This window comes from Stegostoma tigrinum, chromosome 38 (assembly GCF_030684315.1).
Source record: "Stegostoma tigrinum isolate sSteTig4 chromosome 38, sSteTig4.hap1, whole genome shotgun sequence".
NCBI lineage: Eukaryota > Metazoa > Chordata > Chondrichthyes > Orectolobiformes > Stegostomatidae > Stegostoma > Stegostoma tigrinum.
In genome coordinates this window covers 5,952,985-5,980,969 of record NC_081391.1, presented here as the reverse complement: position 1 = coordinate 5,980,969, position 27,985 = coordinate 5,952,985, and the positions used below count along the sequence as shown (strand labels likewise).

Genomic DNA, 27,985 nt, shown 5'->3' with positions numbered 1-27,985 from the left:
TTGCTGTTCTTGTGTAACATAAAAACGGTGGCAACGGAGTCGGCAGTGTCTGGGCTCCTTCACCCAGGCTTGTCCTCGTCCGCTTTTTTCTTATTCCTTCTTTCTCAAACTTACCCGATAGAGAGCTGGTCGGCTTTGATGGGTTCCGGACCAGTGGCGGCATCTTCAGAGGCAGCGTGACTACAGAAGTGGCCGGCCCGGGAAGCCAGGAGCCTGGCTGCGGCACGGCGTGGGCTGGCATGGCCCAGAACAGGACTGTAGCAGATAAGGAAAAGTCGGACTGTCTAATGTTTCTTTTACTTTTGTTCTGTTAATGTGAATGGCACCTATGCATGCCAACGGTACATACTTTTCATTAATTTATATTGAATACAGGTGACAGTAAATGATTCAATCAGTTGTTCTTATGCCCTGTCTCTGTAGCCAATTCGTGCAACCAATCACGTGATAATGACCAGGTAATGTTTTCCTCCCTGTTCATTAATAGAAATGTCAGCAAGAACTTTTCTTTTAAAAGAGCCTGGGCCACTACTTCAGGACCACTTGAGGGCAGCTGGGGTCTTGGTTGAATGTCTCAGTTGAAAAGCAGCATGGCTGTCAATACAGCTTTCCCTCATCCCAGCTGTTCCACAAACTATCTTCCTTCCACCACTACTGCTACTCTATTCTAAAGCTTCTAGGACTTCGCTACGTCCTATCTCCTAACCCATCAATCTTGAGCTCATCATTCTGTAACTCATTTGGTAAAAGCAGAATGTCGCAGATGCAGGAGATCTGAAAGGAAAAAAAAAACAGCATTTGTGGAGGGAGAAACAGAGTTAACACTTTAAGTAGAACATGATTCTTCTGCGGAACTGATTTGAGTACTGAGCTCCGAAAAATTGGAAGTTAGCTCTTTCTTGTTTTCACAAATTTTGCCAGATCTGTTGAGTTGTTCCAGGACTCTGTTACCAATATCTTACCTCACACCACATACAGTATGCCACTATGATCAGTGGACTAAATTGGTCCAAATCTAGCAGCTACTCAATGTAAAATTTTTATTATCCACTGATCTCTTTATTCTTGATCAGTGCCAGAACCTTCTGAAATTTCAACACTTCTTCAACTCTGAATTCTTCTTGATGCCAATTTTCATTGGTTCGTTATTGCAGGTATCAAAAATAAATGTTTTTTGTAAACATTCATACCACACCAATGCTAAGCAACAACCACCTCCCAAAAAAAATGACTCTAACCATCTCTCCTTGATGGCAGAAGCATCACTGATTTCCCTCCACTGTCAACATCTTGTGAGTTAGCATTGACCAGAAACTCAATGGGACCAGTCATATAAATATACCAACTGCAGGAACAGTTCAAAGGCTGGGAATTCTGTAACTCCACCTGATTTGTCAAGGCACATCATTATCTACAAGGCACACATCCGGATTGTGATGGAATATTCCCCATGTGCCTGGATGAGTGTGGCTCCAGCGACATTCAACTAGCTTGGTGTTATTCAGAACAAAGCAGCTGCTGGCCAGCCATCAATTAAAGATTCACACTATCCATCACAACTGCAGCAGTGTGTACCAGTTACAAGATGTACTGCAGTAACTTATCCAAGCCTCCTTTGGTACCTTCTGAACACCCAATCTCTATCATCCAGAAGAACAAGGGCAGAAAATGCAAGGGACATCACCAAATGCAAATGCCCTGCTATTCTGACTTGGACATATATCACCATTCCTTCACTGCCCCAGGTCAAACTCTATGGAATTCCCTCTCTTCCAGCTCTACCTCTACGCCAACCCCCATGGATTGTAATAGTTCAAGAAGGTGGCTGATCACCATCATTTCGCAGGCAACTAGGGGCGTGCAACAAATGCTTGTTATATCAGTGATTCCCATATCTCAAAGTATATATTTTTATACTTTTAAAATTGCTTTTGGTTACAGTTTGGGATATGAGGCCTAAGTAGGGGTTCAAGCTCTGGGGTTGTCATCATTTTGTGTAAGCTGCCAGATTGCAACCAAGAAGTTTCTCCAGGTCAGAGAGTCTCACACATAGAATGATCAGAGTGTCTCAACGGTGCCATTACAGCTGTTTAATGTTTAGATGTAGAGGAATTTAAGGAACCGATACCTGACCGTCAATCACTCACGCCCATGCACAGCAATAACTTCTCCCTTTAAAGTAATGTAACATGTTCTAAGACAAAGTTGTCACAGAGCTACATTAAGCACGAGAAGACCAGGGTCAAAGGCTTGATCAAAGACGTTGGTTCTGAGGAGCATCTTAACGGAAGAGAGAGAGAGGCAGAGATTAATACCCAGGCAGCTGAATATGCAGTCTCCAACAATGGAGTGATAAATCCATTGAAAGTAATTTTCACACGCTCACCCTACTCAGCTCAGCCATCTCTTTGGCCTGCAATGCTTAAACTGTCAACATGCTAGGACAGTTTGTGGTAATCATGACTTTCTGGCTTATCTTAAGGATCACTTCAGCCACACTGATTCATCAGGACACTGGTGCTAATGAGCTAAAGTCAAAAGAGGGTTTTAAACTAAATGCAGACAAGAGTAGATTAAGAAAGTTGACGATGAAGGGCAAGGTAAGATTCCTGCGTGACAATACAGGGAATAATAAGCAGTGTGCCAGGACAGAAGGAAGCATACAAACATGGATCTAAGTTAGGCTGGCTAGTTCAGGCAGCAGAGCCTGAGACTTGTAATCTCAGCATCATGGTTTTGAGTCCCATGTTAGACAAGCCAATCCATTATAGAGTCTTGTGGTAGAGCAGCAATGTCTCTACCTCTGGACCAGGTGGTCTGGATTCAAGTCCCATCTACCCTGGAATTGTGTCATAACATGTCCAATCAGTTTGATTAAAGTAATTACAAACATAAAGTAACAAGATCAAACTCAAAGGATTCAAAACAGGTTGGAAGATCTTGTTGTAGTGTCCCTGCCCTTGAGCCTGGAGGTCTGGGTTCGAGTCTCACTTGTTCTAGGGGTGAGGATGGTGAGAAGGATTGCTGATTGCCATCTAGTGACCTGGTAGCTCATTAGTGTTGTTCATGACTGAGCAGTTGGCCGAGATTTTGGACACTAACTACTGATCAGTCCACCTCAGCAAGAGTCGTGCTGAGAAAGGGGAGGACTTTCATTTATATAGTGCAACGTGAGGGTGTCCAATAGGCAGCCAATAAGGTACTTTTGAAATGTAACCACAGTAACAATGTAGGAAATGCAGTAGTCATGTATACAGCAAGCTCCCACAAACAGTAATGAACTAAATGCTAAGAAAATTTGTGTATTCAGTAGCTTTCATTGAGAAGTAAACAGAGGACAGGATACCAAAGAGAGTTCCTCTTGTCGTCTTTAAAAAGTAGCATTGTTAGATATTTGATGTCCACAGATGCCTCATCTGAAAGAAAATGCATCCAACAGAACAACATCCAATAGGATTGCACTAGAGTATCAATATAGCTTTTCTTCTCAAATAACTGCAAGTGGGATTTGAACCCATCATGTTAACTCAATAGAGAGTGCTTCTAGCTGCCAAGAGGGCAGGCAAGATCGGAGATAGAGGAGCATGATTTGCTGCTGACATTCCCAGCTCTCCCTCAGCAAAACAGCAGAACCTTTTTGGGGTGAAGCCTTTTTTCATCACCACATTATTTGCAAACAGAAAGCAGAGATGAAACAGGCCATTTGTCCTCACTGTGAGGGAGAGCAAATTGAGAGAACCCGCTGCAAGGCTTATGTTGCTGGAGAACAAACCTGCTCAGTTGCTTCACTGACTCTGTGCGTTGGCCATCGGACTGGCTTCTGGAGTTGATGTTTAAATTGTGGTCAATGTTCCTGGAGAGGAAATTGAGAACTTCCTACCATTGTCTAAGAGTGTGGCAGTGGAGCAAAAACATAACAGGTTTTGTTCCTGTGGAGTACAGCAGGACTGAAAGATCAGAGCAGCACAGTCAGCTAAAAGGAACAAGTACGTGTCCAGTGCTGGCAACTGTGTTTCCTATCTCCCTTTTGCTCCTTTCTCTGGAAGAAATGTGGTCTAATAGGGGCATTTTCTGCAGTCCATCCACTGGTTGTGTCTCTGAGCCAGCAGTTTCCACACAAATAGTGTTAACACTCCAGCTGATGGTACTATGGGCAAGTTAGGCAACAGAAAGAAACCTTACCTAATGTATCACAAATTCAATTTTTGCATTTGGTTACCATGTTGGTTAGTCACTGGAATATAATTCACAAAGCTGAAAATGTTCCTTAACAAAAGAACGCATCTCAGACAGGGCTTTGGGTTATATTCTCAAGTTACATCTGTGGGAGGTGCTGGTCTGTGAATCCCCCGGCCCAGTTAATATTTCTGGGGACCAGGTTTGAATCCCACCACAGCAGACGGTGGAAATTGAATTCAACTAAAAAAAAGTATAATCATGACCATGAAAGCATAATCAATTCTTTGGTGGGGGGGGGAGGAGGCAAATGCCCACATGATTCACTGAAGCCCTTTGAGGAAGGAAACTGCCATCCTTACTTAAACTGGTCACCATGTGACTCCAGATACCCACTAATGTGGTTGACTCCTAAGTGCCCTCTGGGTAGTTAGGGATTGGCAATAACGCTGGTGCAGTCAGAGGTGCCCGTATCCCAAGAATAAATGGGAAAAATCTCCTTGCTGCTTGTAATAGCAGGCAGGGAATTTAAATTGTTTGTTTGGCACAGAATCAGGGTGTTCAGCACAACTGTTCCAGACCATTGTTTGTGCTTAAAATGTGCCTTTTCCCAACTTATTTCATCTCAGCTTATCAGCATTACCTTCCATTCCTTTCTGTCTGCTGTGAGGACACACCAAGGTTAATATTTTTCCTTTGCTGTCTGATGTTTGCCCAGGACACACTGTACAGGACAGCAGCTAGGGGAGATGGTCAGCCAGACAATGGAAGCTCTATGCTGGAGTTCTACACATGCAGATACTGGTGCACTGCCAGTGCCTTCAGAGAGACTTTTTTTTAGTTCAGTCGAGGACACCTCAGCATCAATGCTAGCATGCCCAACTGTTGCCAAACCCTGATGTGGTGTCGGGTGGACATCAGCATCATTAGCAAGGCCATTCGATGGTGACAGAGATGGTGACAAAGTGGTTAGCCATGGGGTGGGGTTGCCAGTTCACTGAACGGCTGCTTTGCGACGTCGAGTGATATAAATAGTGTGGGTTCACTTCCCAGACCAGCTGAGCTCAGCACAAAGGACCGTCTGCCTTTTCAACCTTGTCCCTTGCCTGAGACGTGGTGACCATCAGGTCAAACTACCTCTGGCCGCCTCTGTCTAATGAGAGGGCAGCCCATGGTCTCTGGGACTATGGTGACTTTCACATCACTTCTCTAGTAATCCAGCAGCTGAGCCCAATGCTGCGTTCAAATTCCACCACAGCAGCTGGTAAAACTTAGATCCAATGAATAAATCTGGAATTGAGAGCTAGCCTTGGGAATGGTGACCATGAAGCTATCATCAGTTGGCAGAAAAACACCCTTCTAGTTTGACAAAGCTCTGTAGGAGTGCCAACTGGGTAGGGCGTGCTAATAATTGAGACCCACCTAAGGATTGTATTGATCTTGCCAGTGACGCACTCCTTAGTGGAATAGTCTGCCTAAGCTTTGAGCCTTGTACATAAAGTATGGTATTTTGGATGAGCTGCTGTGGGGTGGACCATCAGCACTTGTGGACCCACCGTCACATGGAAGAATTTGGGGCAGGACTAGTGAGCATTTGTCCCCTCAAACCTTGTCTGCCATTAAGTAAGGTATAACTGACCTGGGGCTGGTCTCAACTCCACTTTCCCGTCTGCTCCACATAGCCCTCAAATCCCCGATTGATCAAAACTCCATCTAAGGCAGCCCTGAATAAACTGGCTGTTCTCTAGACTCGAGGCTTCCACAGATTAACAATCATCTGAGAGAAAACAAAGTCTCCTCATCTCTGCCTGAAATGGGAAAGCTGTTCATTTTTTTTAAAAAAACTGTTTCGCTTAGTTCTAGACTCCTCCTGAAGGGGAAGCATCCTTTGGCATTGCTGTTCATGCAGGAGCGTGTTTGAACAGGGGTTTTAGTGTTTGAAGTGAGCCCTGCCAGTTCTGGGACTCAGTAAATAGTACAAGTGAACAGCAGAAGAGAAAGATCCCTTTGTTCCTTGTTCCCTCTTCCCTGACCTCAAGAGCAGCCCCTTCTGGAAATAAAAATCCTTGGATGATTACTGCAGGCAGTGGAAAATTCCAAATCCTTTTTCTCAGTTCAATATCGTCCCTCCACTGCTTTCTGCACCTTTCTCTGAAAGAGTCCCTCACAGTACCAGAGAAACTCAGGCCTCTCTCTCTGCTGGGTATGAAGGTATTAGGCTTGGCCTGTCTCCTTGAAAGTGTCACCTAACTATTCCAGGAGGCCACAGATTGGAATTTCGTCCTATCTCTGCTCCTGAATTCTTCACCTCCACCCCCCTGCCCCCAGTGCCGTGGGCAAAGCTATCACAGGGCAGGTCTGCGTCTCTCATCCAGTCTCCTGAAATTTCAGTGCTGGATGTGCACAGACCCACCTCCCATCTCCTCTCTTCCCATTTGAGGCAAGTGTGAGGGAGTTACAGCGAATACTTCCAAATCTCGCAGACGGACACTGCCATACGTAAAGGTAGGTGTTTTAAGAACAGTTGCTTAAAGTGGTGGTTCTTTGCCATTTTTCACAAGACCCTTCCCTCTCCTGCTGACCGAGGGCCAGACGTAGAGTCCCGTGGGTTCGTTGGCCCCTTCTTGAATTGAGGTTTGAAGGCACCGAGTGTTGACACGTTGCCATTGCTGTGCCAACTGCAATCCATGTGGTTGCAGGACGGAAATGAGGAGCTGGAACCTGAGCTAACGTTAACCCCTTGCAGCCTGACAACATTGCAGCCATCACCCATCCCCCAACCTGCCCCTGCTAAGTGCGGAGGTGTGGTCAGTGGGTGGGAGTCAATGTCTCAGGTCCCCTAGACTCAAACAGTCTCAGAAACTCAAGATGACCCACGGTGTGCAAAGTTTCATATTGTTTGAATTTTCTACCTGTTCTGTCTGGGAGCTGCCCTGTCCCTCTAACAGAGAATAGTAAAATAGCACAATGTGGCCCATTGTACCTGTGATGGCTTTTTCAGAGCTATCCAATTAGTCCCACTCCAATGCTATCTTTCCCATGCCCCCTTGAAATCTGCTAGCTTTTAATATATTTCCCTAATTTCCTTTTCAAAGTTGATATGGAATCTGCTTTCTGGCAGTACCTTCCAGAATGCAGCAACGTATGATTAGAAGAAATCGAAGCATGAGTGGGCCATTCAGCCCCTCATATCTGCAGTGCCATTCAGTAAAATCGTGGCTGATCTGAGTGTAGCCTTGATTCCAATTTCCTGTCTGTCACCCATTTGACCTTGACAATCAAAACCCTGTCTAGAAAAAAAATTCAATCAATGATTCAGCCCCCACTGCCTTTCAGGGAACAGAATATTAAGTGTTAATTCTCATAGAATCCCTACAGCGTGGAAGCAGGCCATTCAGTCCACACTGACCCCCTGAAGATCTTCCCACTCAGAACTACCCTATCCCTGCATTGCCCATGGTCAATCCACCTAACTTACACATCCATGGACACTTTACCACGGCCAATCCACCTAACCTGCATATCTTTGGACTGTGGGAGGAAAGCGGAGCACCCAGACAGAGGAAACCCACACAGACATGGGGAGAATGTGCAAACTCCACGCAGCCACCTGAGGGTAGAATCGAACCCAGGTCTCTGGTGCTGTGAGGCAGCAGTGCTAACCGCTGAGCCACTGTGAGCCTGCTCTCTTCCAAGAGAAGAAAAGAAATCTTCCTCACCCCTTCATATGTGGAGACCCTTAATTTGAAGATGTGTCTCTAGTTCAGTAAGTGGAATCATCACTACTGCCCCATCAAGCCCCCTCAGAATCTGATGTATTTAATATTAAGACCACTTCTCAATCTTCGACACTCCAAGGAACATAGAACCAACATGTTCATAAGACAAACCCTATGTCTCCACCTTCTCCAAACTGTTTCCAATGTAAGCATGTCTATTCTTAAGTAACAGATGCTAATCTGTACAGAATATTTCTAGGTTTCTCCTTGTGATGCACTTGTCTTAACCTGTGCCACTGATTTGCTCTGTCAAATCACGATTTTGAACATCTCTGTCAAATCTCACTTATCTGCCTCTCCGCCCTGGAGATCGGTCTGAGGTTCTCAAACCTACACTTCTCACTTTGCCAATCTATCACCACTGGCTGCAGGAGCCCCATGGTTTTGTCCTCCACTTGTGGGAAGTGTTTACACTCTAACCTGGTCACTGACGTAGGAGGTAAACCTGGGGATTGAGGAGGTTACAGAGTTAAGGACAGGCAATGTCACAGAGGGATTTAGAACTTCCAGGAAGAACAATTTTAAAAACAAGATGCCATCCATCCATCCGCCACTGTCAGTCAGCAAGAATAGGGTGATAGAGGAATGGGAGTTATTGCAACTTAAGACATGCCCAACAGAGTCTTGGAAGGTTACCTCGTCCCACCCACCATCCTGCAAAAATTCCAACCCCTATTCCCAATTCCTTTGCCTCTGCCACATCTGCTCCCAGGATGAGGCATTCCACTCCCACACATCCCAGATGTCCGCATTCTTCAAGGACCGCAACGTCCCCCCCGCAGTGGTCGAGAACACCCTTGACCGTGTCTCCCGCATTTCCCGCACCTCATCCCTCACACCCCGCCCCCGCAATAACCACCCAAAGAGGATCCCCCTCGTCCTCACATACCACCCCACCAACCTCCGGATATAACGCATCATCCTCCAACACTTGCGCCGTCTACAGTCCGACCCCACCACCCAAAACATTTTTCCATCCCCAACCTTGTCTGCCTTCCGGAAAGACCACCCTCTCTGGGACTCCCTTGTCCGCTCCACACTCCCCTCCAACCCCAGCACACCCGGCACCTTCCCCTGCAACAGCCGGAAGTGCTACACTTGCCCCCACACCTCCTCCCTCACCCACATCCCAGGCCCCAAGATGATTTTCCATATCAAGCAGATGTTCACCTGCACATCTGCCAATGTGGTATACTGCATCCACTGTACCCGTTGTGGCCTCCTCTACATTGGGGAAACCAAGCAGATGCTTGGGGACCGCTTTGCAGAACACCTCCGCTCGGTTCGCAATAAACAACTGCAACTCCCAGTCGCGAACCATTTTAACTCCCCCTCCCATTCCTTAGACAACATGTCCATCATGGGCCTCCTGCAGTGCCATAATGATGCCACCCGTAGGTTGCAGGAACAGCAACTCATATTCCGCTTGGGAACCCTGCAGCCCAATGGTATCACTGTGGATTTCACAAGCTTCAAAATCTCCCCTTCCCCCACTGCATCCCAAAACCAGCCCAGTTCGTCCCCGCCTCCCTAGCCTGTTCTTCCTCTCACCTATCCCCTCTTCTCACCTCAAGCCGCACCTCCATGTCCTACCAACTAACCTCATCCCGCCTCCTTGACCCGTCCGTCCTCCCCGAACTGACCTATCCCCTCCCTACCTCCCTACCCATACTCTCCTCTCCACCTATCTTCTCCTCTATCCATCTTTGGTCCACCTCCCCCTCTCTCCCTATTTATTTCAGAACCCTCTCCCCATCCCCCTCTCTGATGAAGGGTCTAGGCCCGAAACGTCAGCTTTTGTGCTCCTGAGATGCAGCTTGGCCTTCAGAAGTACTTACGATTGTTTGGGGGCACAAAACACAAACCGCACTAAGAGGAGACATGAAGCTGTAACAGTTTGTCTCGCACTCGCCAGGACAGAACTGTGAGAAAAGCAATATCAGAAAGGAAACAACAGTTTGTATGGCTGGGGAAGAGGGTGCTAATTATTTGGATGACGGTTGCCATGGATATTATGGATCATATCCCCATCAAAATGCATCAAGGAGCTAACCTAGACTCTCGCTTTTATCTTATTTAAAGATAATTGTAAGGTGTTGTGCTCCAGGTGTGATTCAATTGGTTCATCACAAGGCTTTATGCAAAGCAAACTTTATTCTTACCTCACAGTTAAAGTACAAACAAAAACAGAAGAATTGGCAATAACTTTAACTCTATTAAAATACTTTAATAAAGTAATATATTATTTAATTACTGATTAGCAAGAGTTCCAATATAGCAGCAAGCCCTTTGGCAAAGGCAAATTCCACAGAATAGATTTTCCTCGGGTGTCATCTCCTCCAGTCCAGGAGAAAGGAATACCAAAAGAGCCACTCGAGGAGCAGAGAGAGAATTCAAGCTTTTTGCTGCAGCAGAGAGAGAGAGAGAGTTGTATCCATCAGCTTTAAACCCCAACTTCAATTGAAAGCCAAACTAAAACCCTGGGTCCGTGTGAGCCTGATTCCACCATTTCTTGCTTCTTCTGTCTACCTTCTAAAAAAAATCAGGGAGCTCACTGCTTCTGAAGCAGACAATCCAACCATTGGCAACACCTCTGTGCAAGAGAGACATCACAGAACAAATCCCTCGAAAAGACACACAAGAAGCTGTTAGCTGCTATTAGTGCCTCTTTAAAGCTGGTTTTCTTGTGTTTCAGGTCTGATGAGTCCAAGACAAAAAGCTTTGACTTCTTATCTCCTGTTACCAATGTTCAAAGTATTTGTCTGGAAAGCACTTTGACATTTCTGATTGTCCTAAAAAACCCTACCTAATTGTTTTCTCTGGAGCAGCGGAGGCTCGGGGGTGACTTGATAGAAATCTATAAAGTGATAAGATGCGTAGATGATGTTGATGGTCAGAAACTTTTTCCCACAGTTGAAGCGTCTAATACTGGGGGACATGCATTTAAGTGTGAGAGGGGGGGAGTTCAAAGGAGATGTGAGGGGCAGGTTTTTTACACGGAAAGTGGTAGGAGTCTGAAATGTGCTGCCAGGGGTGGTTGGAGGCAGATATGATAGGGGCATTTCAAAGACTTTTAGATAGCACATAAATATGCAAGGAATGGAGGGACACGGACCAAAGGCAGGCAGAAGGGATCGGTTTAATTTGGCGTCATGTTCGGCGTAACTTTGTGGGCTGAAGGGTCCATTCCTGTGCTGGACTGTTCTATGTTCTAATTGCAAGTCCTCCTCTCTTTCATAATTTTAAAGACTTCTGTAAGGCCACCTCTCACCCTTCTCCTTTCTGGAGAAAACAGCCAGAGACTATCCATCTCTTTTCTAAATATTTAGAGCTATTCACCTTATTGACATTCCTTGCTAAATCTAAACACTCAGTCACAATCTGTTCTGGTTAAAGTTCCCTGCAAACACAGAGGAATGCAAATTATTTCTCTGCTCAGTTTTAAATGGATGGCCTCTGATTTCAGATCTCCAAGAGACAGGGGCAGGACTGGAAGGAATAAATTATCTCAGGATTTTAGTGGTTTAAAAATTATTCCTTTCTGTGTGATTTGTGCAAATTCTGCTCCAATGATTACATTCACTGGGGGAGTTAGAAAAGGTGAAGCTAGGCTCTTATTTTTTTTCAAGGCTTCAGCCAGAGGGAGGGCCAATTCAGGGCCCTGAGCCAAAATCCAATCCAAGTCAAATAGGCGATTAGAGCTGGCTGTAGATATGGGGCTTGGCGTTTCATGGATCACAATGGTCCCTGTGCTTGGCCTGATGGAATGGCGCCTTTTGGCTATCACAGACTCCGATGTTATTAAGCTCCCAATAACCTGGGCACACAGACTCCGATGTTACTGAGCTCCCAGCAACCCGGGCACACAGACTCCGATGTCACTGAGCTCCCAATAACCTGGGATTGAGTCCCAGTGACACATCAGACTGATATATCTGGGGTGGATAGTGACTTGAAGGGAAACTTGCAAGCAGTGATGTAACTTGTCTTCCGAGATGCTAGAAAGTAATGGGTTTGGAAGATATTAAGTTGCTACAATGGGTCTTGGAGATGGTTCATGCTGCTGCATCTAGTGGTGGAGAGTGCAAATTTTTAAGTTGGTAGACAGGGTCCCAATCAAATGGACTGCTTCATCTTAGGTGGTGTCAAGCTTCCTGAGTTTATCTCTTGGTTTTTGCTAGCCGCGGTGATCTAGAGATTAACCTTAATGGGGAGAGCAGAGCCATCCTGGAGAACTGGTAACCCCATTCGAATGTGAGAGGTAGCTTGAATATGGACTGAGGCATCAAAGCTGTTTTTTTAATGGTAGGCCAAATCTGGTACTATGGAACTCAATCATTTTCAGGAAAAGCTATTAACGTGGTAATAATCTAGCAGCCCATCTGTTCAAGACCTATTCCAGAGCTTCAAGAACATAATCTAGGTTGACACTTCAGTGAAGGACTGAGGGGGTATAGCATTTTCAGAAGTGATATAATTTGGAATGGGATGCTAAAACATGGGATCCCATTCTCTCTCGGGTGGATGTAAAATTGCAGAGTTATTCATGAAGGCAGGGAGACCTCTGCAGTGTCCTGGTCAATGTTTGTCCCTCAATCAGCACTACAAAGAAAGATTGAGTTTATTCTTATAATTATCACACGCCTGCCTAACTCAGTATGGGCTGCCATGTTCTCTGCATGCGTTAGTAACGGCCCTTCTAAAATACTGGTTATGAACCCAGCTAAATCTAAAGTTTTTATAGAAAGACAGGTCATGCCTTTCTACAGGAGTAAGATGCAATATATTTTTAATACACGATACAGTTTGATATAAAATCCTTCCATTTCAATTATTTCATATTTTGCAACAATGGTTGCATTCCAAATGTTTCTGCAAGTACATCATACCTGTTTCTCTCATTCTCACTATCTCACCTTTCTTTGACTTAACAAGGCCATCACTTAAGTAAAAATTGAGAAACAGAGGTAGGCCATTCAGCCTATCCAACCTGCTCTGCCATTTGGTACAATCACAGTTGATCAAACACTTCAATACCTTTTATCCTTATCACCCTGTAGACCATTGGCAATCTGAAATCTACTAATCTCTACCTTAAACATACCCAAGGACCAAGATTCCACAGTCCTCGGGGGTTAAGATTTCCAAAGATTCACACCCCCCCCCCCCAACCCAAGTAAAAACATTTCTCCTTATCTCAGTCCTCAGTGGCATCGTTCTTTTTTAAAATTGTGACCCTGTGGTTCTAGACTCCTCAACCAGGGAAACACTTCACCTGCATATAACCTGTTTCTCCCTTTATGCATTTTGTAAGTTTCAATGAGATCACTTCTCATCCTTTGAAACTCTAGAGAGTACAGATCCAGTTCATCGATCTCCCCTCACAGGACAGTCCTGCCATCCCAGGAACAAGTCTGGTGAACCTTGGGTGGCAGAGTGGCACAGTGGTTAGCACTTTTGCCTCACAGGGAGCCAGGTTCAATGACACACTAGGGAGATTGCCTGTGTGGAGTTTGCACATTCTCCCGGTGCCTGCGTGGGTTTCCTCCGGGTGCTCCGATTTCCTCCCACAGTCCAAAGATGTGCAGGTTAGATGGATTGCCAAATTGCCCCACAGTGTTCAGGGATGTGTAGGAAAGATAGGATTACGGGAAATGCAAGGTTATAGGGTAGTGGGGTGGGTCTGGATGAGATGATCTTTGGAGGCTTGGTATAGACTTGATGGACCAAATGGCCTGCTTCCAAACTGTAGAGATTCTATGATTCTACTTCCTGCGTGGCAGTAATATCTTCCCTGAGATAAGAAGACCAAAATTGCACCCAGCACTGCAGGTGCGGTGTAGCCAAGCTGCCCTCCAGATGAAATAAGTCTTCAGCACTCCTGCACTCAAATCGTCCTGCAATAGAGGTCAACATGCCAAAAGACTTCCCAACAGCTTGTTGCCCCTATGTTAAACCTTCAGTGACTAAGCAACAAAGTCCCTTTGAATACTTTACAATCTCTTACCAGGCAAGAAATACTCTGCTCATCTGTTCCTCCTACCTTACATTTTTCTACATTGTATTCCATCTGCCATATCCTCGGCCACTCTCTAGGCCTGTTCAAATTCTCCTGAAGCCACTTTACATCTTCCTCACAGCACACAATCCTGCTTAGCTTTGTATCAACCATAAATTTAGAAATATTGCATTTGGTCCCCAAGCCTAAACCATTAATGTATCTTGTGCACAAGGACTGATCCTTGCGGTACCCCACTAATCATAGCCTGACAACATGAAAATGAATAATTTATTCCTACTCTCTGTTTTCTTTCTGTTAATGAACCTTTATTCCACGCCAGTACATTACCTCCTATCTCATGTGCTTTAATTTTGCTGGCCAACCTGCTGTGGGGGACCTTATCAAAACCTTTCTGAAAATCCAAGGATACCATATCCATTGACCCCCCGCCCCGTATTAACCTTGTTAGCAATTATCCTCAAGCACAAGTTTGTCAAACGTGATTACCCATTTGCAAATCCACATTGACTTTGCCTTAGCAGCTCAAATGATTCCCTCGTTCCATTTATCCCATCCTTTATAACAGATTATACCATTTTCATTACTACTGATGTGAAGCTAACAGGCCTATCATTCTCTGGAAATCACAACAGACTCAAAATGTTAGTTTGTTTTCTGTCCATGAATGCTGCCTGATTCGTTGTGATCTCCAGCATTTTATGCTTTCAGTACATAGAGTCATAGAATCCTTACAGCGTGGAAACAGGCCATTTGGCCCAACAAGTACATACTGCCCCTCCATATCTTGGGAGGAAACCAAAGCATCTGGAGGAAACCCACACAGACACAGGGAGAATATGCAAACTCCACACACAGTAAGATTCCAGCATCTGCAGTAATTTGCTCCTAATATAGTTCTTTGGTTTCCTTTCTTTTTTTGCTCCCATAGTAAGATTTAGTTAAGGTTGAGTTCTGCTTACTCTTTGATTGATCTCGCTAATAAAATGCATCTTCCTGTCACTCTCCTCAGACATTATCATATTTCAACTGGGTACATCGCACCAGTCAGCAGTGAGTTTGACAATGTCTGATTGTAACCTCTAGGTGGGGGGAGGGGGGGGGGGGTTGGGAGGGGGAGGGGGGTGGGGGGGTGGAAGTAGATGATAATCAGCAAGTTGGTTCCTTACCAATGACCTCAAGGCATCTGGAGGAATTGTTGAAGACTCCCAGAGTAACCTCCTCCTGACTGTATACCACTTCACTGCCACCCCTGGTGGCTCTGTCCCGCTGGTGGGATGGATCATTCTCAGCGTGACTTTGCCGGTAAAGTGAGGGAGACCAAGTCAGGTTGTTACTTCACTACTCCAATTTTGGCACAGAGCAACCACTGGAACACTCTGTACCTTACAACATCCACGAATTACTAGCTTATACAGCACAACCGAAGGACTGTATCACAGGTTAGTTACATTCTGAAATATGCCGTCAAAGGTCTGGCTCTATTGATCTAGCCCTGAGTCTAGTATCCCAGTTCCCTTCAGCTAGCTTAACTTGCATTAAACCTAATTTAGGTTTAAAACACCAGTCTTAGTCCCAAACTTCTGCTTTGCAAACCAAATGCAAAATTCATTCACTGCTACTGGGGCTGCTTTTACCCTGGGTTCTGATGAGAAGGTTACACTGTGAGGTATTAACTCTGTTTCTCTCTCCATAGAAGCTGCAAGACTCAGAGTATTTGCAGCATTTTTCAGTTTTTGATGGCGCCTTGGCCGTGAGCTGCCGATTTTCTTTCCTGTCTATTTCCCCCACACAGACGTCTCGTTGAGGTTCACTGTGTAATGGTTTTCTTTTCTCAGATGCTCTCGCTGCATTCCAGGCACTGGTTCCTGGGAGCTGTACTCATGGCTTTCGTGGCTGACATTGCAGCCTGTCCATCGTACTGCATCTGTGACAACATCCAACGCGTGGTGACCTGCATCAAGAAACAGCTCACAGAGGTCCCTGTCACCATTCCAGAGGTCTGTGCCGCAGGTGCTGCAAAATGCACCAGGTTAATACCAAGCACTGGTATAGTCGTAATATCACTGTATTAGTAATCTGAAAGCCTGACTAATATTTTAGGTAATTAAAACAGAGTGTCACGGGTTTGCCAGCTGTGGGGAGAGAAACTGAGTTAATGTTTTGAGTCCAATATGACTCTTCTTCTGAATCTGGATTTGAAACATTAACTCTGTTTCTCTCTCCGCAGATGCTGCTAAAACATAGGGAGAGGCTGACTAGGCTGGGGTTACTTTCCCCAGAACATCAGAGGCTGAGGGGTGGCCTTATAGAAGTTTACAGAATCATGAGGGGCATGGATAGTGTAAATAGACAAGGTCTTTTCCCTGGGGTGGGGGAATCCAAAGCTAGAGGGCGTAGGTTTAAGGTCAGTGGGGTAAGATATAAAAGGGACTTCAGGTTTAAAAGGTTCCTGTGCCCGTTTAGTCAATTTTCTTTTGGTTTGGCACATATTGTCACTGTTCATGGGGTTTGTGGGCCTGATCCTAGAGCTGTATTTCCACACATTCTCCAGGAGGTGGAATTGGTCCTTAGCCTGGAGATCTCTGGGATTCCTTTCTCCTGTCCCTTTTCTGCACTTCCTCTTGCCGCTGCGTGTTCTCAAAGAATTGTGTCCCCTCATTCAGGAGGTTCCTCCAAGTCGGTTTCTTCTGAGAGAAGGCTACAGAGAATTTCTGAAATTCCTCCTTAAACCTGGTCTCATTCAAGTGCGGCCCTTGAGTTAGGTGAAGAAGATTTGCTTTGGCAGTTTGAACTCAGGCACCCTGATCACATGGCTGGCCTAGTGTACTTGGTTTCAGATGATCATGGATTATTAGCTCCTTCAATGATGCTGATGTTAGTTTGTCTGTCCTCCCATGTGATGAGTAAAATTTGTCTCAAACAGTATTGATAGTACTTCTCAAGGGTCCTGAGGTGGCATCTACACGCAGTCCAAGTTTCAGAGCTATGTAGAAGCATTGGAAGGATCACATTGGGGTATAGGCAGCCCCACAATGTACCTAGGGAGGGATTTCCAGGATTTTGACCCAGCAACAGTGAAGGAACGGCGATATATACCCAAGTCAGGGTAGTATATGGCTTAAAGGAGATCTTGAGGGTGATGATGTCTCATGTGATCAGAGGTAATGGGAACTGCAGATGCTGGACAACCCCAGATAACAAAGTGTGGGGCTGGAAGAACACAGCAGGCCAAGCAGCATCTTAGAAGCACAAAAGCTGATGTTTCGGACCTAGACCCTTCATCAGAAAAGCCTTTTCCAATGAAGAGTCTAGGCCCGAAACATCAGCTTTTGTGCTCCTAAGATGCTGCTGTGTTCTTCCAGCTGCACACTTTGTTGGTCTATGATGTCTCTATGTGTCTGCTGCCCTTGTCCTTCTGGGTAGAAGTGGTCGTGGGTTTGGAAGGTACTGTCTAAGGATCTTCAGGGAATTTCTGTTATGCACCTTGTAGACAGTACACACTGCTGCTACTCAGTCTGGCCTACGTGTGACTCCAGACCTACAGCAGGAGTGGATGAAGTGCCAATCAAGCAACTGCTTTGTCCTGGATGGTATCAAGCTTCTTGGGTGTTGCTGGGGCTGCACTTATCCAGGCAAGTGGGGAGTATTCCATCACACTCCTGACCTGTGCCTTGTAGGTGGTGGACAGGCTTTGAGGGAGACGGGAGGTGAGTTACTTGTTGTAGCATTCCCAGCCTCTGTCCTGCTCTAGGTAACGTCCAAAGTCTGAAGTACATGTGGCTCCAGGCCAACAGCAATGTGGGTGGCTCTGACTTGCCCTCTGAAATGGCCTAGCAAGCGACTTATTATCACTGGACTGTTAATCCAGGGACCCAGATAATGATCTGGGGACCTGGGTTTGATTCCTGCCACAGCAGATGGTAGAATTTGAATTCAATAAGGAGTTGGAACTAAGAATCTAATGATGATCATAAATCCATTGCCAATTGTCAGGGAAAAGACCTGCCTGGTTCGCTAATGTCCCAATGTGGGGACAATAATAGGTTTAGGGAAGGAAACTGACATCCTTACTCGGTCTGGCCTACATGTGACTCCAGACCCACAGCAATGTGGTTGACTCTTAACTGCCCTCTGGGCAATTAGGGATGGGCAATAAATGCTGCCTGGCCAGCAACACCCTCATCCCGTGAATGAATAAGGAAGAAAAACCCAAGGTGGCCATGCTGGTGATAAACGATCCAATCCGAGCAGGAATTTGGAAACTTTGAGAGGAATGAGCCCCCTCTTTTATGTCTCTATGTTTATCCTCTGAGGTGTAGGCGACCCTGGATCAGGGTCCTGTGGGTGGCAGCTGATACTGAGCCATGCCTGGATGGTTCAGCTCTAAGTAGTACAGGATATGACAGACCAGTGAGTTTCAAATGTGTTGCTGCCTCGGGACTTCCCCTCCTTGCGTTTTCTCTCTGTCACTGGTATGCATTTGCATCAAAGGCAGCTGCATCAATTTTTTTCAGCAATCCTTGGCCAGCGTCCCCAGGACTCGGAGTTGATATTAAGATGAGTCACCTGCATTTGCATAGCGCCCTTCACTTACACAATGTCCCAAGACACTGAACGGGGTGCTGCCAGACAAAAGACAGAGCCGTTGACAGGGATTTGAGAGCAGTTGACTAAAACCGATAGGTAGTTTCAGGAAGAGTTTTAAAAGAGGAGATACCAGTTGAGGGGCTGAGAGCTTTAGGGAGAATCAGAGCTTATGGCTCAGGTGGTTGAAAACAACAGAGGTGACTTTCACAGTGCATAGCCACACCTGGCTTCATCTTCTTCACTCTTTATCACATTTTCTGTCAGTGCTTTCTTTTCTCTGCAACTTTTCCAGGACCTTCATTCCAACTTGTCTGCACCAACCAAGTTTCCCAAACAAAACTTGTCCCACTCACCTGCATTTGGCCCGTATCCCTCTAAACCTTTCCTATTCATGTACCTGTCCAGGTATCTTTTAAAGACTGTAACTGTACCTGCATCCACCATTTCATCTGGCAGCTCATTCCACACAAACCACTCTCTGTGCAAAAAAAGGCCCCTCATGTGCCTTTGAAATTTTTCTCCTCTCACCTTAAAAATATGCCCCTTTTGTTTTGAACGCACCTACCCTGGGGAAAAGACCTTTATTAAACACCTTATCTATGCTTTTCATGATTTTATAACCCCCCATAAGGTCACCCCTCAACCTCCTACACTCCAGTTAAAATGTCCCAGCTTATCCAGCCCAGTCTTATATCTAAATCCTCCAGTCCTGGCAACATTCTGATAAATCTTTTCTGAACTCTCTTCAATTTAATAATATCCTTCATTTAAAAGGGAAACCAGAACTATTCACAGAGATAGTAGGAACTGGTGATGCTGGAGTCAGAGATAACACAGCATAGAGCTGGAAGAACACAGCAAGACACGGTTTTGAGGAATTTTCTCCCCACCCCCATGCCCTATCCCATGACCAATGCTCCCTCTCATCCTTGCCTCCTTAACCTGACACAACCTGTCCGTCTTCTCTCCCAGCTATCTGCTCCTCCCACCTCAGTGACCAATCCCCACAAATCTCTACCTGCACTCACCTATCAGCATCCCACCTACCTTCCCCAGCCCCACCCCTCCTCTCTCTCTTTATTTCTGAGCTCCCTTATTCCCTGCCCATTTCTGAAGAAGTGTTCTGACCTGAAAAATCGACTTTCCTGCTCTCCTGTGCTGCTTGGCCCGATGTGTTCCTCGAACTCCTCAAAGAACTGTATGCAGTTCTCCAGAAGAGGTCTCCCCAAAGTCCTGTAAAACCTCAACATGATGTCCCAACTCTAATACTCAGTGGTCTGAGCAATATAGGCAAGCTTGTTCTCAGTTCAACCATGCTATCCTTGTTTATTTACCAAAATGCAATACCTCACATTTGTCCAAATTAAACTTCATCTGCCACTCCTCAGCCCATTAGCCCAATTGATCAAGATCCCTATGTAATCTTAGATAACCTCCTTCACTGTCCTCTATGCCACCAATTTTTGGCCAGAAAACTTTGGGCTTTGTCTCAGTCTGAGGGTGGAACATACGTTTTTGACTCACGATAAGCGCAAAAGTTGAAATCCATTTTAACAGCTTTGGAAATTGCTGAGTTCTCACCTACAGGTATACCTGGCAGGAGCTACAATGGCCCACTGAGGGTGTCAATTTCCTGTAGATTTCAGGAGGCAGAGACCATTATAGATATTTGTACATAGATAGGGTGTAATTGAATGATAACTGTTTTGAACCACATACTTAGAACTTGCAGAGAGCGTCAACTGCATGTGTCCAATCGATCCTTTCAGCTGGGAAAGGGCTATTGTTTATTAACAGAATGTAAGGGCAACAGCTGAGAGAAATGAAACATGTTTCAAACAAAATATAGATGACCCTGCTGTGTTATCATCTCCATTGCAGGGCACCAAGCAGCTTGATATCAAGGGGAACAACATCAACATTATTCCGACAGGAGCCTTCCTTCCGATTCCCTATCTGACTCACTTAAATTTACAGAAATGTAAGATTCACCATCTTGCAGAAGGTGCTTTCAGGGGTCTTGGTCAGCTTATCTCCCTGAATTTAGGCTTCAACAGCATTGAGTTAATTTACCAGGAGACCTTTGATGGCCTGATGTCCCTTCAACAACTCATCCTTAACAACAACAGAATTGAGGAAATCAGGCCTGGAGCTTTTAGCCAGCTGGGTTTCCTAAACTTCTTAAATCTGGACGGAAATGTCCTGGTCTACTTGCCCCCTTTGGTCTTTCAGGGTCTCCAGCAAATTAAATACCTTCGCTTGTCCAACAACATGCTCAACAATATTGCAGATGAGGCCTTCGCTGGGCTGTGGACACTGAAGAGATTGAGTCTGGATGACAATGAGCTTCAGTATCTGCCAACAGAGGCCTTGTCCAGGCTCAAAAACATGGCCAGACTGGATCTCGGTCGGAACCCTATGACCCACCTTGGCGAAGATTCTGTCAAAATGGGTTCACTGAAGCACCTCAGTTTGGACAACATGTCCCTTCAGGAGGTGTCTCACACAGCTTTTATTCACAGCCCCGGGCTGGTGGTGATTGACCTTCGTTACAACCAACTTCAGGTCATGCAGCCCCTGGAGGGGCTTGAGGCCTTGAGAATGATCAACCTGACAGGAAATCCAATCCAGTGCAACTGTTTGATGACTCCCTTCCGGGAATGGGTTTCCAACCGCACCAAGCTGAGGGCAGAGGTGTTCTGCAGTGCACCGGGAGTGTTCCGGGACGAGCGACTGGATTCACTGCGGACAACTGACCTGAAATGTGTCAGCCAGCCCTCTGACCATGAGGACGAAGAGGAGCTCAATCTCCAGAGCGAGGCAAAGAAAAATAACCAAGAAAACCAACCGTGCCCAGAGCACTGCGACTGCAAACATGACTTGCAACATTCCAGCTGTGAGGGCAAGGGGCTACGCAAAATCCCGAAGGGTTTTCCTGTAGATGCCCTCCTTCTCGATATGCGCTATAATGACTTCTACTTAGTGCCCAGAGGCTCATTCTCAGATCTGAAATCCCTGGTTTCGCTTCACATGCAGAACTGCAGAATTCATGAGATCCATGCTGGTGCCTTCCGAGGCTTAAAGAAACTCATTTACCTCTACCTGTCTGGTAATGAGATATCGAGTCTCCAGCCAACCACCTTTGAGGGGCTGCCGCACCTGACTTACCTATACTTAGATGACAACAAGTTAACATCCATTCCCAAGGGAGCATTCAAACTGCTGCCCAACCTCTTTGCCCTTCACTTGGAATACAATCCCATTCCCCAACTGACCGATAAAAACATGGAAGGAGCTGAGAACCTGCGATGGCTCTACCTGACGGGCAACAACCTCACCTCCATTTCTCCCACGGCTTTTCAGCCCATCAGTGGGCTCCAGAGGCTGTTTCTAGACGAGAACAAACTGACGGCAGTTCCCACCATTGCTCTCATGGGGGCACCAGTTCTGAATGAATTGAAACTAAACAACAATCCAATTAAACAAATAGGTGATTCTGCCTTCCTACCGGTGGCTGGTTCTCTACAACACTTATGGCTGAATGATATGGGATTGGAGATGGTAAGATATCATTTTGATTGTTTTAAGGCCCAGCTATTAGATACCCGCATCCACCAATTCCTCTGGAAGTTCATTCCACATGTGGAAGACTCGCTGTGTAAAAGAGTTGCTGCTCATGTCCTTCATAAATCTTTCCCTTCTCAACCTTAAAAATTGTCCCCTAGTCTTGAAATTCCCCACCCTAAGGAAAAGACATCTCTCATTCACCCTATCTATACCCGTCATTCCCGCCTATCCAACCTATCTTTATAACTCAAACCCTCCATTCCCGGCAACATGCTGGTAAATCTTTTCTGAACCCTCTCCAGCTTAATAATGTCCTTCCTGCTACAGGGTGACCAGAACCGGACACTGTACCCCATAAGTGGACTCACGTATGTCCTGTACAACCTCAACATGATGTCCCAACTCCTATACCCAAAGTGGGGAGGTGTGGCCTAGTGGTATTATCACTGGACTGTTAGTCCAGAGGCACCGATGATGTTCCGGGGTCCCAGGTTCAAATCCTGCAACAGCGGATGGTGGAATTTGAACTCAATAAACATTCCTTGTCTAATGATGTCCTTGAATCCATTGTCATTGTCTGGGGTGGGGAGCACCCCTCTGGTTCACAAATCCCCTTTAGGGAAGGAAACTGCCATCCTTACCTGGCCTGGCCTATATATGACTCGAGACCCACAGCAATGTGATTGACTTTAAACTGCCCTCTAGGCAATTAGGGATGGGCGATAATGCTGGCCTAGCCAGTGATGCCCTCGTTCCATGAATGAATAAAGAAAATCAAAGGTCTGAGCAATGAAGACAAGAGTACTAAACACCTTCTTAACCACCCCATCTACAAGCAACACAAGTTTCAAGGAATTATGTACCTGCACCCCTAGGCCTCTCTGTTCTACAGCACTACCCAAGGCCCTACCATTAATTGTATCTATCTTTCCCATGTTTGTTTTACCAAAATGCAATACCTGAAATCTTTGTGATTTAATGTACCTGATCTTTGTTCTGAGCAAGCACCTGGATAGACCCTAAGATCTGGAATTCCCTCCATGAACCTGTCCAATCTCTCCTTTCCTTCAAGCTGCTTCTCTTTGACCTGAGCTAATTTTTTGACATGGTGTCAAATTTTGTTTGTTCACGTTCTTGTGAACAGCTTTTGACCATTTCCCAAAGGCAAAGACAATTTATCGATTTTAATTTGTTGTTTTGAGCCCCTAAGATCGGAAATATGGCAGCCTTTACACACCTAGGACTTTAGAGGCCTTTAACAGCCAAAGAAACCCAATAATGCTTGGAAATGAATGTACTGGAGCTCCTTGTCAAAGTATATAAGACGCTTCAGACTGGTAATGTCAGCCCATTGAGTCTGCTCCCCCAATCAATGGGATAATGCCTAATCTAATAATCTTCACTCCATTTCCCTTTGATTCCCTTACTCATTAAAAATCTGTCTACCTGGGTCTTGAATCTACTTAATAACCCAACCTCAACTGCCCTCTGCACAAAGAATTCCACAGATTCAATACCCTCAATTTTTCCTCATATCTATTTTATATGGGTGAATTTTCACTCTGAGATTATGCCCACTGGTCCCGGACCCTCCCAGAGAGGGAAACAACTTCTCTGTATTTATCCTGTTAAGCTGTCTAATCAGTAATTATAAAGCTGGTCCAGTTCAGTTTCTGAGATAACAAGGCATAGAGCTGGATGAACACAGCAGGCCAAGCAGCATCATAGGAGCAGGAAGGCTGATGTTTTGGGCCTAGACCCTTCCTCTAAGATAACAAGGTGTATGGGAACCAGCCGCATTTTAATAGTGGGGGATTTAGCAATGAAAATGCCATTGAATGTCCAAGAGAGATGGTTAGATTCTGTCTTCTTGGGGATGGTCATAGCCAGGCACTTGTATGATTAGATTTTTTAGATTCTCTACAGTGTGGAAACAGGCCCTTCGGCCTAACACGTCCACACTGCCCCTTGAAGAATCCCACTCAGACCCATCCCCCTATAACCCACTCACCCCTGAGCACTACAGGCAATTTAGCATGTCCAATCCACCTAACCTGCACATCTTTGGACTGTGGGAGGAAACCGGAGCACCCGGAGGAAACCCACGCAGATACGGGGAGAATGTGCAAACTCCACACAGACAGTCACCCGAGGCTGGAATTGAACCCGGGTCCCTGGCGATGTGAGGCTGCAGTGCTAACCACTGAGCCACCATGCCGCCCCGAATGGATGGTCAATAAATGCCAGCAATGCTTACAGTCCCAGGAAGAACAAAAGTTGTTGTCATTCTTGTCCTCAAAATATTGAGTTTGTTGGTTTCTCAATGCAGATCTTTGATGGGGCCTTTGATGGACTGCATTCGGGACTAGAAAGCCTCTACCTAGAGAATAATAAGCTGAGCAACATTCCTGACCTGAAGAAGTTCAAAAGCCTTCACACCATCAATCTATCGAATAATCCTTGGAACTGTGACTGCCCACTCCTCCACCTCCGCAGGTAAACACCTCGATACAGAAATTGCTGGGAAAGCTCAGCAGGTCTGCCAGCAGCTGTGGAGAGAAATCGAGCAGGCCCAAAACATTTAACTCGATTTCTGTCCACTGGCTTGTGGGTGGTGTCGTTAAATGTTGTCCAGGTATTCAGTTTTCAGCCAAGATTTAAGCAACTTCTAAATTAGGCCGTGTTCCCAATTGTAACACTGGTCTGAAATAACTTTTGATGGCCCCAAGTAGTAACCCCCTTTCTGCATAAACCGAGCTTTTTGTTTCCAACTGATGAAAGGATTTGAAGGTTGATTGAGAGAAATTGGTTCCCGTTGAGGGGATGCCCAGAACAAGAGGCTTTAAATCTGAAAGCAGAGCACCCAGGGATGAAGGCTGGAAGGACTTTTAACACAAAGGGCAGTGTTAATGTGAAGATAACAAAGTGTGGAAGCTGGATGAACACAGCAGGCCAAGCAGCATCTTAGGAGCACAAAAGCTGACGTTTTGGGCCTAGACCCTCCATCATGTTAATGTGAAACACACTTTTCCTCAACAAGACATGGAGGCTTGGGGCCTATTGAAAATTTCAAGACACCCTAGTGAATCGGGTTTTGCTGGGAGAGGGGGATGAGAGCAATGGAAAAAAGTTGGGTCGATGAAGTTAATATAAAGATCAGCCACAATCAAATTGAATGGGGAGCAGGTTTGAGGAGATGAAAGTACCCATCCAGTACAAATATTCTTGTGCAGATTTCGCAGGGAGAGATATTATCTGGTAGTCTGTCCTTGTGGTCATTCTTCAAGTATAAATCCAGATGGAGATTGGCTATTTGGCTACAGGGACCATCACAGTTTTGGCACGCTTTCTCCTTGACTGATGCTGTGTGTGCATTCACATGCCAGCGGGGATATTGGGAAGCAGTCAGGAGCTGACCTTGCCCCCATCGGGAGTGAGTGACCACACCGTCAACCAAGGAGTGTTTGAGACCCAGAGGAAAGGGATCTGCGGGGGAGGACAGTAGGTGCTCAAAGAGATGGACAAGGCAACTCTGATGGTTGACTTTTGACCTTTGGGTTAACAACATGAAACAAATCTGTTTTCATTTCTCTGAAAATGAATTCATACAAAGTCCTGCTCACACACCACTCGCCTTTGCCAGCCTCTGTGGCTCCAACCTGTGGTTCTCCCAGCTTCAGTTCAAACACTTTCAAACAGGGAGCTGTTCCACCACAGATGAAGGTGGCTCAGCCACTGGGTCAGTGCTGGCTCTCCACACGATCAATTCATCTCATACCATTCCCCTGTTTTCTCCCTGCAGCCTAACATCTTTGCCCTTTTTCAGGTCACAATGCAAACCTCTTCTAAAAGCCTCAGTTGACCCATGTTCCATCACAGCCTCAGACACACATTCTAGACTCCAGCCGCTCACTATGTGAATGTTTCTCCCTGTGGCGCCACTCTTTTCTGATAACTACCTTCTATCTGATCCCTCTTGTTCTCAATCCCGCCACCAATGGGAACATTTTCTCCCTATCTACTGTGTTCTTGTGAACTTAAATATCTGTATTAAACCTCCTGTCAACCTCCTTTCCTGCAAGGATAGCAATCACAAACTTCTCCAATCTGTCCACAGAACTGAACATTCCCCATCCCTTGAACTATTCCCAAGATTCTTTTCTGCAGCCTCACTAAAGCTGCTACACTTTTCCAATAATGTGGCACTTAGAACTGTTGAGGGGGTGCCTCAACCTTTTCATTTTAAAACTTTACTTAACTTTCTTGCTCTTATATAACCGCATTGTCAGAGAATCCCTACAGTGTGGAAGCAGGCCATGAGTCCACACCAACCTGCCAAAGACTATCCCACCCAGACCAACGTATGGAACATTGGTTAGGCCACTTTTGGAATACAGCATTCAGTTCTGGTCTCCTTGTTACAGGGAAGACGTTGTGAAACTTAAAAGGATTCAGGAAAGATTTACCAGTTGCTGGAGTTGGAGGTGTTAAGCTATAGGGAGAGGCTGAATGGGCTGGGACTATTTTCCCTGGAACATCGAGGCAGAGGGATGACCTTGTAGAGGTTTATAAAATCATGAGGGCCAAGGTCTTTTCCCCAGGGTCAGGAAATCTAAATCTAGGGGGCATAGGTTTAAGGTGAGAGGGGAAAAAGGGACCTAAGGGGCAACGTTTTCACACAGAGGGTGGTGCGTGTGTGGAATGAGCTGCCAGAGGAAGTGGTGGAGGCTGGTACAATTACAGCATTTAAAAGGCATCTGTATGGCTACATGAATAGGAAGGGGTTAGAGGAATATGGGCCAAATGCTGGCAAAGGGGATCGGGGGAGGCGATGACCTAGTGGTATTATTGCTGGACTGTCAATCCCGAGACACAGATAATGTTCTGGGGGCCTGGGTTCAAATCCCGCCACGGGCAGATGGTGGCATTTGAATTGACTAAAAATATCTGGAATTAAGAATCTAATAATGACCATGAATCCATTGTCAGTTGTTGGGAATAATCCAATGTTCACTAATGTCCTTTAGGGAAGGAAACTGCCATCCTTACCTGGTCTGGCCGACATGTGACTCCAGACCCATAGCAATGTGGTTGACTCTGAACTGCTCTCTGGGCAATTGGGGATGGGCAATAAATGCTGCCTGGCCAGTGACACCCATGTTCTGTTAAAGAGGAATTAATTTAGGGGATCTGGTCAGCGTGGAAGAGTTGGATTGAAGGATCTGTTTCCGTGCTGTACATCTCTATGATCTAAATGCAAGTCACGTATTCTTTTGTAAATCCCACTACATGTGTGGGACAGATGTGTTTATGTTAAACAGTGATGCACTTTTATCTTTGAAAGGTGGATTGCAAACACTAACGTAAAGGTCACAGCCGTCTGCAGCCTCCCAGAAAACGTCACGGGGCTGAATGTGAAAGATGCCCCTTTTAAACACTGCAAAACCCGCCTTGCTGGGAAAAGGAAAGGTAGCCTGAAAAGCGGCCGGGACAAAAGAAAGCCGGGAAAAGCCAAGCAGCAAAACAAAAAACAGAAGAAGAATAAAGTGCAGTATGCTGTAGCAGACCTGACAATGTAACCAGTGACAAACTAAACTGAACAGGGGGTGTCGGGGATAGTCTGGCCGTGAGGGGAGTGGTGGGGGCCTTTTAAAAACCAGATTTGGTCATTCTTAACCCCTCCGAGTTTTAGAAATTGCAATTGCTCGGGAATATTTTATGGGTTTAACTCCAAATGGGACGTATTATTACTCTGTAAGCAAGAAACACACTGTCAATACTCTGATGCCCTCTGTATATTAGTGGCTGAATATCTAATGAGTTTGTGTGTCACTTGTGTGAGTTTTGTGTTATT

General features: G+C 45.7%; 1 protein-coding gene across 2 annotated transcripts; it reads left to right on the top strand.

The window, feature by feature from the left end:
• The first annotated feature begins 268 nt into the window (after positions 1 to 268).
• Positions 269 to 27,985, top strand: LOC125447178 (chondroadherin-like protein). Of its 2 annotated transcripts, none has more exons than XM_048521373.1 (5): positions 269 to 341; positions 15,813 to 15,974; positions 20,446 to 22,125; positions 24,461 to 24,627; positions 27,476 to 27,985. In XM_048521373.1, exons 1-5 carry the CDS (start codon positions 333 to 335, stop codon positions 27,708 to 27,710), a joined length of 2,253 nt encoding a protein of 750 aa, XP_048377330.1. In that variant the 5' UTR covers positions 269 to 332; the 3' UTR covers positions 27,711 to 27,985. The 2 variants fall into 2 exon arrangements, with proteins under 2 accessions (XP_048377330.1, XP_048377331.1); XM_048521374.2 differs by lacking the exon at positions 269 to 341 and adding an exon at positions 6,261 to 6,681.